We start from the raw sequence: 14,729 nt of genomic DNA, 5'->3' as shown, positions 1-14,729 counted from the left end.
CAGTGGTATAGAGCAATGTTAGGCTAGTCTGTTTTGGACATAGCGAACTCTTCTTCATGGTGCAAAAGGAGCCACTCCCTCTGCAGATATAAAGATACAAACATATTTATAGATTCCTGATCGTAAACGGTTGACCTTTAGAGTTAATTCAACAGAGGCACATCTCTGATTTCAATATGTTATACACAAATTCAAAGCATTTCTGACTCTGTGCTCTGGAGGTACGGATGTCACTTCGCCTGCTACTTTATCCTCCCTTTGGATTCAGGCTGCAGCTTAAATCTCCAAACAGCATTTCAAACTGCACTTAGGCTAATTCTCCAGAGAGAGACCCTGCATTACTCTCCCATATTTCCTCCTCTAAGTCCCACGCTTGCTTGCTCTCTCTCTCTGTCATCATTGCTAAAATAAATCAAAGCTACAATAATTCATGAGTGTTAAGAGTGTGCATGCATGCAAGCGCGTGGAGGAATGGGGTTGTTTTTTTTTTTACTTTTTTCTGCAGAGTACCGGGATTTTCTTGAGAAGCTTTAACTCCATCTTACTGTGAGCAGAGAGCTGCCAGGAAAGGCAAGAAATGGAGAGTTTGAATTTGTAGTCACGCAGAAAGAGGAGCCTAAGAAAAGAAAAAACAGGTTACTGAAAATAATAGATGATTAGCTCAGTATGAATTGGACTTCTCCTCTCAACAGTAATTAAATAATTGTTAGCAAGTCTTATGAAACCAATGGTAAAAACTGTTGAAATGAAGCTGAGCGAAACAGGAATTTAATGCAGCAGTGTTGATATGAGGTCTCGCAAATGCAATGCTGTTAATGCAAATGCTTTACTCAGAAAGAGAATCCACTTTTCACAATCAGTGTGCATTTAAAATTTCCAATCTCCGAACCGGCTCGATGAAAGTTAATGAGGTTCCCCGTCAACAAAGACTTGAGCGCTGCAGCTCGACCTCTGGGCGATGTGAGTCACTCTGCTGCGTTCACTTTGGCATATTTTGTATTTACATTCTGCACTTTTTTTTCTTCCCCAGAAGGGCCAGGCCGGGTCAAATTTATCAGAAGTATCAAATCGGGCAGCCGCACATGTCAAGAAGCTAAAAAAATTCAGTCTGACTCGCTGGGAGTAGATGGGAGCGGATAGTTGTGGGTTTTTTATACAGCAAACATGAAGAGAAATATAACATATTTAACTTGATAAATGATAAACCACCAACGAAACCACACAAAAAAACAAAAAACCCAAAGCTTTTCTGAGGCGTCGACTGTACAAACAGTAATAAAAGAATAAACAAAGTAGGTCACAGCGATGTGCTGCAGACCGGCAGAAACACAAGCACATGAATAAAGAGCAGAGCGGAGAAGAAACAGCCTTCTTCTGTTTATGTTATTGTTTTAAGGGAAGCATGGTCCGTATCGCTCTCCAAATCATCTCCACTCGTCTCGCCATTTGCTTGGAAATCCTAAACCACACACACTCACACATACTCTCACACACGGAGTGTATAAACCAGCCTAAACACACAATTTGATTTGTCTCTAAACATAAGAACGCATTTATGACCATTTGGAGATAAACATTAAACATGAAAAATTAGATGTGCCATTTCATCATTAATTTAAAAAAAAGCCATTATGTCACCACATTTAGCAGTAGTCTTGTTATTTTTTTTGTTTTATTTTTAATGCTTTCAGTTATAAAGCAAAAATGTTTTTCTGTGGATGTCAAAAATGTACGTAACAAAAATCTAATCAAAAAGTTTATTTTTACGTGGTGACTTTCAAGAACAAAATGCTTTACAATATAGAATAAGATACAACAATTGAAATGTTATAAAGAGATAAAACAAAATAAAGGCAAACCTGCACAGGTGGGTCTCAAATCCACAGATCTGAGGTGCAGTGGAAGCGAGTTTAACTTGGATTTAGGTACAGACAACAAGCGTTGATCAGCTCAAAGATTCAGATGTTTCACGTGATTGTAGTAGCTCACTGATAAATGGAGGCATATTGACCACGAAGGGCTCTGCAAGTGATTGTACCGTGAAATTTATATGAAGCCAGTGAAAGAAAGACAGAATCTGTGTCACCTGGGACGTTTTAGAGGACCCAGTGACCTTCTGAACCACATTCTGGACCATTAGTGATCCAGGGAAGATTTGCTGAGGCAGAGGAATAATGAATTACAATAATCAAGGCATGTTTAATCATCGGGATGTGAGCAAGTGATAAACCTCCTAAACATTAAGAATAAATGATATAAATTATGAGAACTGAGTGAAAGGCAAGAACGTAGACCTTCAATAGTGAATAGTTCATCCAATATGGCTTCTCAAGCAATTTGTGTATGACACCATGTAAGAAACCTGAATAATGCTCCTTGCTTTACTTACAATAAAACACTTAATGAAAAACTCACCGGCCAGCACTCCTGCCATGTAAAGCAGACTTATTCGTAGGATGCCATGGACCATCTCTAAGGGAACGCCGATCATCAGCTGTAATAAAGCGTTGAATCCCAGCTGCTCCAAACTGAGGACAGAGCACACAATGAAAGTAAGATTAAAACTGCCAGCACTGGCCTTCGTGTGCCATCAGCTGCAGCTAACCTGAATTTTCTCTAAACCAGTACCGCAGGAGTCAAAAGCTTACCCGACATGCATGAACATGTAGCTGAAGAAACGCCACACTTGTGCACGGTGGCCGGGGTGGTAGACCAGGGGGCTCTTCATGAAGTCAGGCTGATAGGTCTGCAGGACCCACTTGTTTAGCATGATGCCGTAGCACATGAAGACAATAATCTGCGACAAAGACACAAAGATGACACCAAACTGTCAATCTGTGCCGAGTACACGCACTCTCTGCAGACTGCTTGTACAGAAGGTGAAAAGTGCCCCGCAAAACAAAACCCATTGTGCTTTATGAACGGCGCATGAGGTTCTCTTCTTCTTTGTATTCTTCAGCTGGTGCTCATTAGAGTCTTGCAGACAATTACTGCCCACAGAAGAAAAAAAAAGGCACATCTGGTTCAATTCCATTAATTTCTTTTCATAAAATAATGACTCATTGTTTCTGTGAATTAAAATGAATGCAAACTGTTATTATCACATTCTCATTGTCATTACAGACCATTCAGTGCCATTTGGAGGCATTATAAGAGCACTTAGCTTTCTTTCCCAAAGAATTAAGATGATTTCAGGGAAAATGATGAAGTTTTGTTAAGAAGCTGTAGGTTATTTCCGCCGCTTAATCTGCAACCATTCAGCTGTAGTCTCGGAGGGCGTTTGTGCTAGTGCTTTTCTTTTTTCAAAATTAACATAATAGGTCAATTAAAGCCACTGTGGTGGTGGCCAGGGTGCTTACTGACCTGGTTTCCAAGTTCCAAGACCAGTGTTTGAAAGAAAAAAAGAAAAAAATCCTACATGCAGGCTGGCTCAAGGATTCTGCTTGGAGGAATGACATTAAATGCACCCACTAAGCCTCCGACTCCCAAATGGGTTACCAGCTCATATCAAGCTCACAGTAAAAGTGTGTGATCAAAGGCAGAAAATCTTTTCAGGCCGTCTAAGGCGAACAACTGAGCTAACAGAACAGTGTGAAGTCATATTTAGGGGATTGGATGCTGACTTTGTGGATCTTAAATAAAATGCTGGGGGCCAAAAGCTCTAGGAATGCCCAGATCACTGTGGATAAATCAGAAGAATAACCTCCATCACGTTATAACTCTCGAAAACCAGCTGATAATGTCTCCCACTAACCTGGACGATGGTGACGATGGCGATGAAGACGGGCGGGGGACACAGGCGGTTTTGGTGGAAATACCAGCGCCGGTCAGTTTCGCAGGGCAGGATCTCGTAGGCCACATAACGGACGAAACGTTTATAAAGACCCAACCCCGTCTCGTCCAGAAGGATCTCCCGTTGCAGTGTGCGGCGGCCATTGGCGATGGCTCGTCGGAAACTGCTGGAGCGTTTGCTGCTCATCTGAGGAAAAGAATAAAAAGAAAACAAAAAACATGCATAAACTCAGTGTGTGCAACATCTTGTTGGTAAATGTTTGAATGTTAATTTAGGGTAATGGCATCTAAAAACATCTGTTTACTGTTTATTGTGAAGTTTTAATGATCATGTGAAGGTTTTTCTTCAGTTTATTTTGTTTGATTTCAGGGGAAAAACACCAGATAAGAAGCTCAATAACATTCTCTCGCCTGTATCTGAAATACAAAGACTGTACATAAATGATGGACATAGCCACAGCTGATTAGTAAAGTGCTGTTGAACTGAATGTGCCCATTGCTGTCCTCCTGCTGTTTTGAAACCAGACTGGACTGCATGCTCATAGCAAACTCTGCTTTATCCCACATTGTGACTCAAAATTGTGCTGTAACTTTCAATAAGCATTATGTTGTATTGAATAAGACTTTAAACTCAGGATAGTATTTACATAGGGGACATATCCAATTCAGCAGGTTTTCATTATACTTCTATAGACCGATTTCTTTGTGCAAGTGGAAAATTCAACCAACTGCTGGCAGTTCGACAGAATAAGAGAACATGCTTCACTTTTCAGGCTATATCCATCTTTCATATACAGTCTATGGTTAAATATAAAAGATATCCACAGGAAAATGGAGGAAAGACTAAGCCTGGGTTTGTCCAAAGGGAGCATGTTTGTGTACCAGCACCTTTAGAGCTTACTATACAACACTCCACATCTCACGCAACTTCCTGAAATCTTGACATAAACATGTGGTTGTCAGGCAGCCAGTGTCTTTTCTCCACCAAGCAGTATTAGTAAAGTTTAAACACAGGACAGCAGAAAAGGCCAAGTTGTCTTTTTTAAAGCTAAGTTTTAGTACGGTTCCAACAGGATGAGTCATAACATGTTGGGAGTTTGTTATTTTTGGATGTAGCTAGGCTATTTTTTTCAGTCATTATGCTAAGTAAGCTAAATGAGCTGCAAGACTGGCATGAGAGCGGTATCAGCCTTTCAACAAGAGAACACAAAAGCTTTTTATCCAAAATTCCGCCTAATTATTGTGTTCAGAAAGGGTGAAAGACTTTAAGGAATCAGCACCTTGCATCCTTTATTCATTTGCTGCTTTTGATTTATTTTTTTTTAGCTATATGATGATATCATGGGGGTTCTTTTTGCAAACAAGAGAACCTTAGAAGCATTACTGTCAACAGCTGGAAAACACCTTGCCAGAATAAACAGATCTCATCTCGCCTGCTGGTCTCATTTCAGCAATTAAATCCATAACTTTCCTCACACTAAGTGGATCAAACAAAAACAAAGGAGGGTTTGTTCTCACATAATCTGAGAGAAGCTCATCAGTGTGACTAATCACCCTGGATCAGAACAAACTAACAGTCATAAACTTCTGCTTTCACAAAGGCAAGACTAGGGACACTGTAGTTTTCTTAACTTCTTGCCTGTTATTACATTATTCTTCATTTATGGATGATTTCTATATGCTTAATTAATGTTTTTGCAAACTTAGACTAAGTGGAATGGCTTACTCAGGACAAAGTAAAGTTATAAATATTGAGTTTATTAGTTTGTCACTTTGACAGCCAGTCTGTATGTCGGGAATGATAGACAAACGCTGGTACAGAAGGGATTTGGTAAAACAAATACACAGCAGTTTAAAAAGACTGGATATTTTTAAAGGAATGCATTATTATTTGTGAATATTGTCAATTCTGTCCAATGACAGCAATACTGAGGTGTGTTGCTGATGATATTATGAACTTTTCTATTAGTGAGCGCTTCTGTTAGCCCATATTAGCTGCCGTTAGCCCATGTTAGTTGCTGTTAACCCATGTTAGCTGCTGTTAGTTGATGCTACTAAAATGTTCTTTGAAGTGGATCTAACACTGTTGGACTTGGAAATTGGCAAACAAAACCCCCAAAGCTCTAACACAATGTGAGAATGCAATCAAACCATTTATCAGAGGGAAGGTGCGATTTTTAGGACACTAGCATAATATTAGCTGGCATAATGTTAGCCCGTCACCAGCTGCTCTTATTGTTTAGCCCACTTCTTATCAGTTGTCTGGAAATCTGCTGACAATAAGCAATTGCGACAATATCATGCCTAAATATGAGCATGTGTAGACATGTTTTTCTGTTTTAGAGCACTGACTTCAGTTAGGGAGATGAAGCTTGTGAGGAAGACGAAATGAGGAGGATATTTTATTCAGATGCTTACTTACTGTTCCTTTGATAGTGAATTACTGTATACATTTACTGATTGAATACAAATATCTTGCTTATCGTTTTCCTTTTTATTTTGTGTTTCAACCTTTATTGTTCGTGCGCCCAAGAACATTGTTACAGTTTTGTTCGTAAGGCCAGCATGACTGAGTATAATGTCAGTGTAATGGCAACCAGCAATATTCTATTGTGAAGCTTTTATTCCATACAGCACAAGGCAGTAATATTTTTACAATGCAGAATGTTGCAGATTACATTAGGTACACTGTAAAATAACAGTTTAATGATGGCAAATCTCTCTGCCAGCACTTAATTTAACTACAACGCTTCTTTCAGAAACTACACAGTTTATGTTCATGACGAGCTTTAGATCTTATTCTAACTAAAGCAGAAGTTGAGAGGTATTTAGTGCTTAATGAATCTGTGAGAGCATGTGAATTTTTATTTTTCCTCCTACAAAAGCTATGTTACATGTTTAAAAACATGTGATTGGTTTTTAGCAAACAACAGATTTTTAAAAAAGAGATAAGAAGGTTATTCAATGAGTAGGGTCTTTTTTTTTTTTTTAATTTAGACAAATGTAAGCCTGACTGCTGGCTAGATCAATTACTCCTCAGGCATTGTAATAATATGTTGTTGAAGTGTGTCCGCCCTTGAAAAGCAAATCTTAGTTGAAAGGAACTATTGCATGGAAAGAAAGAAGGCGTTTGCACATGTGTGTTTGTATGTCTTCATTTTAAGCATGGACTCCAGGTTTGCTTAGTGAGCAGGGCCTGTGCAGAAGCTTGCAGGCTGACAGCACCAGCTCTTGATAAGTTCTTTAATAGAGGCTTAGGATGAAAACTATCCTAATGCCACGATTTTGACAGCCGAGCCAGAGAACTGCCAGGATAACAACACGGAGTTCTTTTCCACCAGAATTACCACTGAAAATACTGCCTGACCGGCTACCCACAGCAGGGGCACTTTAGATTCAATATCTGTATTTCCTAATAGAAAATGAGCACACATAAGTCACAGCTATGATGATGGTGGAAATCTCTGGTGTAGCTAAAACATATGAGGCGAGCTGGCAGACTCGCCTCATAATGTATGACGAAACGAGATTCTAGAAAGAGTAAGAAGGCAGCAGCTACAACAGAAAACCTTACTGTACGTATGGGTTTCACGTAACAGTAACTTTAGACAAACATGGCAGCTTCATGTGAAGTGTAACAGAACCTCTTCAGGGGACCTGCTGGAAGTACAACCCACCATTAAAGGTACACCATCAGTAATTCATTAGCCAGGCCCTGCTGCTTGTACACTCATTATACATAGACACAGCAGGAGCCACAGTGGAAGAAATTGTGGGTCAATATCTATAAAAGCTAATGAGCTAAACATGCTAGAAGACAAAATCTGTAAATGTAGATGAACAAATAATGAAGAAATGCGAATAGCGGCGACTGTTTCTTCCCTCCTCTTCAAGAAATTGCTCAGGCAAAAATCGGGGGGTAAAAAAAGTGCTAATCCCTTTTGGAAGCTAATAGAGCAGGATGTGGTAACTATCCTAACTGTGGGTAATTATGATACTGGTGGTTGTACAGCGAGGGTGTAAGGGCCTGTTGCAAAGCGATAACCAGAACGATGTCGAGCTGGGCTGCTGGCTCTCCCACAGACGGAGGGTTGCATATTTAGTATGGAAATCAGGCCTGGAAAATGCAATTATACAATACTTGAGGCAGGAAGTGGAAGCGGAGCAAAAGGAGCATGGGGACATTAGAAGGCAGAGATGGGAAACATAAGACGGGGAGATCAGATGCCTGTCTGTGTGAGTTTGATTAACAGATTTTTCTGAGGCCACCAGTGGACAGCGAAAGGTGAGATGTCTTAATATAACTGAATGTACAGTTTAAACAAAGAAAATGGGACTGGCTTCTTTTCCAAATAAGATCACAGCTTATTTAATCTGGCTCAGTGACAGCACCTACCGCCTCTTTCTGCATTGCTACTGTATTCTCTCCCATTCATATTGCCTGAGTGAAAAGTTGTTCCCCGAAGGCACGGTTAAGCGCGCCTGTCACTCTGCCTCACCTTCTCTGACATGCAGGACTGCCGACACTAAAGTGAGCATTAGCAGCCTTTTGATGTGACGACAGGAGAGAGACGGCAACCAGACAATAACACACACACACACATAAACGTCAAAAGTCAAAACTTGAGGAGTGACAAAGCAAAGTGCACAGGGAGAAAACAATAAATTCACATGACATCAGTATAGCGCTGTAAGGGAAAATCTCTGAGGTGTGCATCAGTTCCCTGATGGGGCACAGTCTGCTGGGAAATAAGTGATGGTGAGGCAAAGAGCACAAACACATATAAAGGCAGTATTCCCCTTTAGGGATGGCTGATTGGAGCAGACTGACAGCAGTGTGTGCCTCATGGTGGCTGCAGGTTGTACGTGCTGCTCTCAGCTCGAGTCAATCGTTCTTGATGGATTAATTAGCCACACCACATGGTCAATACCATGCAGCTCAATACTAATTAGCAATAACAATTTGGGGGAAAAAAGTGTCTTAAAGGCCATCCAGATGTCTGCATTGCAGCTGCAAAACAATCCATAAATGATTCTGATTATGCCCACTTTCCTTCCTCCTGCAATAAATCAGTTATCGATGCCAAAAGAATTGAAGGCTGTGCCAGTTAACAGTGCTACAGATTCACCATCACCAGGCTAACAGTGTCACTGTTTGCATTTACCATCTAATTTGCGAGTCATCCAAAGGGCCAAAAGCACCCTTCTCCTTTACTCTCTCTCACTCTATCGTGCTCTCTCGCAGCAGCCTCTAAATCACTGCGGATCTCAGCCTCGCTGATTCTACCCTGACCCAGATACTCAGGTTCTTTCTTACTCAAATCCTTTTTAAAAATCAGAGTCCACCTTTTTTCTTTTTTTCCCCTTTCCCTCTCAGCAGTTTGCGGCCACAACCCTCCTTCATGGCTTAATAGTTGCAGCGCTAAAACTCCAAAAAGAAAAAAAGCCTTTACTCCAGGACACTTAGGCAAAGTGCATTACTTTTAGTTGGGAACCCATCTCCAACACAAAGCTTCAACTGGAGTTCAGCGTGCAGTGGGATGCTAATAGGTAGCATCTGTGTCCCAGGAGAGAGATGCCCCGTGAGCACTGTGACTTGGGAGACCTTGGAAACTTTAAAAATGCTGTAATCGCCTACTTCCAGAATGAAACTTTAACTAGACTTTTGATTCTCAAACGCTCAGTTTAAGACATTTAATATTTATTCAAATTCAAAAGTGTTTCCCTAACATCACCTCCTGAGGGACCGGAGAATATTAGCGCAACATCTGGGCAAAAGGATAAAAATGAAAACAGGAAAAGGCGAAGTCCTAAAAATCCTTCAACCTGAACACAGAGAAACCCCTGCTATAATCTCTGAAACACACACTTCACCCATGTAATTAACCATGGCTGCCATTTTGTATCTCTTTCGAACATTAGCCAAATTACCACCCGAAGGAGAGCGGTGACACACTTCTTCAGCTACATAGCTGGAACATGATAGCATCAGAGGGTTCAATAGGTGAAATTAAACATAGGATAGGAATACATCAGACTTCCCCGGTGAAATCCTTTTTCCCTGACCCATGCTCATCTTTCACACTTTCATCCCCTCCAAACCCCTAATGTATGACCTTTGAAACCTCAGGTGTCTTTTAGCCTTCTGAGTTGATCAAATGTCTGCATTTTACTGTGGAGCTGCTTGAAAATGTCTATTGGTTTCCTTGTGCAGAAGTCTGCACTGATTAGCAGTCAGACACAGACCACTAGTCTTTCGTATATGTACGAGTGTGTGTGCAGGCGTGCGTGAGTGTATGCACAGTTCCCCAAGAGAGGCTTTAGCAGAGCGTTACTTATTCACCCCTCTGGCTGAACTGATGGAGTTCTCTGGCTCGGATCGCCCTGCATGAAAGATGACTCGAACGTGAACGACGCGCGAGGCAGTCTTGTACTAGTGCGAGCGCGCGCGGTCTCGCGCAGACACCAGAGAAGCTGTTGCCTAACGGTGTGATTCAAAACACATTTACACCCACTGAGGTCGAGCGAGGCAGTGTGAATTCACGGCTGCAAAACTCACGGAGCGAATGTAGAACAACAAATCAGGAAAAAAAAGAAAAATGTTGAACACAGCCGCTAAGAGACACAACAGAGAGAAATCTCACCAGCTTGTGAGCTGAAAAGGCACAGATTGAGAATACACACACACAGAGAGACACACAGACACAGACACACAATGCATCTTGCTATGTCCATTTTAATAATGTGCAGGGGTGTTACATTTTCCACAGAGGCCAGACCACAAAATCAATGCAGACACCAGACTTCAGGCAGCGGCTATGACACTGTAGCAGCACTGAACCTTCCAAATGACAACACGACTATCATCTGTTATACACTGTGGAGTATCACTTACAAATCTGCTTCAGATACAGTTATGTGAAAAGAAGCAAGCAAAATAAATAAATAAGCTAAGGGAGAACTGGACTAAATCCAATCTTCAGAGAGCGAAGAAGCCAATGAGGTGAGAGCCACGCAGAGCGAGGAGGGGAAAGAAGGCCCAACGTATTCGCCCATCATCCGGATGAAAATGTCATATTACGTTCTGCACTCTGTCTGCAGAGCTCACGCGTCACGTGCCGCACGATGAGAGGCCAGATTCGCATCAACATTCAAATATCCTCTAAATTACTCAGCAAATCTGCACACACGGGGCTCATGTGTATGAATGAGAGCCTGTCTGCAGTGTGTCTGTGTGTGTCTGTACACATCAGGGAGAGGGGAGGCGGTGAGACAGACAGCAAGGAAGTGGGAGGCTGCACCAATTAATAATAAACTTCTTGACAATGTTTGCATATATGCAAATCGCACGCATGTGCACAACAGCATGGGTATTGTTCGCGTTCACATGTGCGAATCAGACGAATCTTTAAAAAACAGACCTGGTGGTCGATATCTGTGTGAGACATGGGCGCTCTCAAATTACCTCAGATTGCTGCCGACTACTACCAATGCCGGCTACTAATCGAATGCAATTTGCATTTGGCTGATGGGCAATTTTAAAAGTGTCTCCCTGATGATGTTGGAGGCGAGGCTGGGTTGTTTTTTTTTTTTACCTCTTTCCTCCGCAGAACATATGTTCACAAGAAAAAGAGAAGACGGGATTGAAAGAGAAGGAAATGAGATCCGAGGGCTCAAGGAGACAGGTTCATAATGAAGGGGAGGCGATATTGCATGGACTCAGAAGGGGAGGATTCAGATGAGATGCAACGAGATGAGAAGGATACGGAAAAAAAACAACCCACACTTCAACAATGGTTGCGAAAGAGAGATGTACAATTCTAGGAGAGGCTGTTCTGTGGGAGCAGCACCTCTACAGTCTGTAGTGGCACAGACCTCAGAATTGGGACCAGCTCCAAATTGAATGGCCTCGTGTGGCCTTTGCTACAAATCATAGGGAGCACAACATGCAAGCACAGAAGCATGCATAGAGACACACACACACAGAAAAAGAGATAAACAGAAAAAGAAAGCAGGAGCGGGGGAAAATGAGCTTAAGGAAGAGAAAACATCCCAGGAATTGCACTGCCTTGAATTAATCACTATGCTTACACCCTACAGCACCAGGAGCCAAAAGCAGGTGCTCATCTGTGGGCTTGGAGAGACTCAGGCTTTCAGATATAAAGCTCTACATGAATTTGTAACTGCAACAAGAAGAGCAGGGAATGAATTAAAAGGAAGGCATGCTTCACATTAAGTCATCTGTGGCTGTGGTTAAGAGATGACAGCACACAGACTGTCCTCACATCAGCTTATAGAACACTTTCTGGCACATAATCACTCATCAGGGAGTCAAACATTAGAAAACGGTTCAAATTAAACCATGAGATGTATCTGGAATATTGGAAAAACAACACTATTCAGCCATATTGCGTCTAATATGTTACTCCTTACAGTATTAGTGTGTTTCAGTATATATGTGTTATAATAAACAGAATCTATTGCTTCGACACGGTGCTCTGCCAGCTCGGTGTGGGTGTTTCCCGCGCTTGCTGTTGCCGGCTTGTGAGGTTAAGTGTCTGGATTTACCGACACATTAACTGGAAAGATTGATCCTTCTTTTGGAGGACAACGACCTAAATGGTCGAGTCAATTTTCGCCACTGCAGAGCTTGCCGGCTCTGTCTGAATCAATTCTGTAACCTTTCTGAAATCCAACAAAAAGAGAAAAAAAAAGGTGGGATGTTTGTGTGCGTGTTGTTGTGCGCAGCGGGATACAAAGCAACTCCCCCCTCCGCATCGCTATTTGCGCCCGTGCACGTGCGCTCGCGGTTTCCACTCACCAACTCGATGAGCTCCTGGTAGCACACCTGCCCGTCTTCATTGCTCTGGACGAGGGCTAACAGCATGTCCAGCTTGGATGGGTCCAGCTGCAGCTCATGGTGCTCCACCAAACTGGTAAAGTTCTCCACTGCAATGAAACCGGTGTTCTCTGGGTCCAGCTGAAAATAAATAAAAACACAAAAACAAAACCCTTGGAGTAAAAACCGCAAGGCAGCCGCTACAATGCACTATTATGCATCTTTATTTTTTAATAAGCAGGTGTCAGTCTGCCCTCTGGGAGAACACATCAAGTAATAGACAGCTGGGGTGTACCAGTATTTACAGACACAACAGAGTCTATTTGGGGCTTGACACCAGATTTCATTAAGCTGATGCTTATATGATGTCTTTAAAAGACACTTTAAACCTCATAAAAGGAGCAAATCCATTGAAACCCAACATGTTAGGCTGTTGAAAGCAGCAACAAGAGAAGGGCGAGTTTGTCATTCTAGGTTTCCTAAAAACACGAAAAACAAATCAAAACCAAAAAAATCCTGACTGACTTTTCAGTCTTTATTCCTGTGTGGGTGCCTCCACACGAGTCTGTTTTTGGCCACATTTGCGACTCACAGTCAGTGTCGGTTTTTTATAATCGCCACTCACAAAGACCCACAGCCCCGTGGGTTATTACTACTGATGTCTGTATGCCAGAGCTGCTCCTTGTAATTGATTTAAGCAGGAGAATCTCATAAAATCATCTGAGTGTTTTTGTTTGAAATAGCACCAGGTTAAAAATGGCTTGTAAAGTATAGGGTGTGTGTCTATGCTTGGTTTATGTAATGTGGGGTCCCCCCCTTTTTTTTCCTCCAGCATAACATACAGCACTACTTCATTTTCTTCTCTTTGGAGTGATGGAGCGTTAATTTCTCATGCCCGCTCTCCTTAGTGCATCTGTGTTTGTGAGACTGTGCCCGAGGACAAACCGAAGCAGCACAAAGAGACCGCATGGGAAGAGTCCTTGCTGCTTCTCTTTTGACTGTTTCCTGAATGCTAACAGTGCCTCATTAGGTTCTGGAGAGCATACCGATGGCCTTTTGTCACCCCAGGAAGGGAGGGGGGGTGAGGTGAGCTTTTCAGATGTTGCATCAGGATGTAGTCAGTCATGCTGGATCATTGTTGGTCGTATCACAAGTCCATGAGAAGGATCTGATCTAAAAGCTGCCTTAGTCTGGACGTGATCTGCACCTACACTGTGTCGGTCTCTACTGCAGGAAGCTCAAAGCTAAAGGCTTTACTGCTCAACGAAGGAGCAAAGAACATGAATCAGGGAATGCATTGGTGTGAGAGTGTGCATTTCAGATTTTCACTCCCTGGACACTTTTTAGTCATCTGGGAGAGCGTTAGTGAAAGCAGGAAGTTCATAGTAAGTTTTAATGATTTAACTAGGATGAGTGTTTTCTACTGCTACGTGATGTAGTGAAGGGATATTGTTAATACTCTACAACCACTAAATAACTCATCACCAGGAAAAAATAAATGTTATACCCTCAACAAAGTGTTTGTACTCACATAAACTTACTAAATTTATATTTATGTTTGACTGATGACTGTTTACACATCACATATTGACTGTGAATGTGATAGCCAGCACTCCCATGGCAGACTGTAATGAACATATTACCAAATTTGTGGACACAAATGAACCAAAATAGGAACAACACAGCCCCCCTGTTTATTTTTAGGTAATCTCCTTAACTCTGCGTTCCACGGATGTTTGTTAAAACAGAAGAACCGAGTGCAGCAGCACAGTTCTCTTCAGTGTTGATGTGTAGTGTACCGAGATCATATGTGGGGGGATATAGAGGGGGGAGGGGGTGACAGCAAGGAGGCAAGAGGTGAAAAATGGAAGAGGTAGGTGGGTGGTTGGCGGGTTGATGAAATGAAAGAAAATGGAAAATGGCGAGATTAAAATTGAAGGACGAGAAGGTATGAAACAAGAGGGGGGAGAGCGCCAGAAAGGAGACGGGACTGAAAGTAAAAATGCCTCACTGCCGTCTGTGCACGTCTGGCTAACCCAGCGGTCTGGCAGTGAGTCCTCTACTTCTCTTTCCTATAAGAAGGCTGTGACACACTCCA

At 42.0% G+C, this 14,729-nt stretch overlaps 1 protein-coding gene across 2 annotated transcripts in view; it reads right to left on the bottom strand.

Moving 5' to 3' along the window:
- rhbdl1 (rhomboid, veinlet-like 1 (Drosophila)) overlaps positions 1 to 14,729 on the bottom strand; it is a 51,609-nt gene that overhangs the window by 30,045 nt on the left and 6,835 nt on the right. For both annotated transcript variants that reach the window (XM_084937947.1, XM_084937946.1), the window contains exons 2-5: positions 12,614 to 12,772; positions 3,755 to 3,979; positions 2,649 to 2,797; positions 2,416 to 2,528 (exon numbers count right to left, since the gene is read on the bottom strand). In XM_084937947.1, coding sequence (XP_084794073.1) covers positions 2,416 to 2,528; positions 2,649 to 2,797; positions 3,755 to 3,979; positions 12,614 to 12,772 — 646 coding nt within the window. The remainder of the gene's footprint in view (positions 1 to 2,415; positions 2,529 to 2,648; positions 2,798 to 3,754; positions 3,980 to 12,613; positions 12,773 to 14,729) is intronic.

This window comes from Perissodus microlepis, chromosome 8 (genome assembly GCF_051167445.1).
Source record: "Perissodus microlepis isolate ML-2025 ecotype Zambia chromosome 8, ASM5116744v1, whole genome shotgun sequence".
Lineage (NCBI taxonomy): Eukaryota > Metazoa > Chordata > Actinopteri > Cichliformes > Cichlidae > Perissodus > Perissodus microlepis.
The sequence above is the reverse complement of the archived record's forward strand: the minus strand, read 5'-3'. Positions and strand labels throughout refer to the sequence as shown.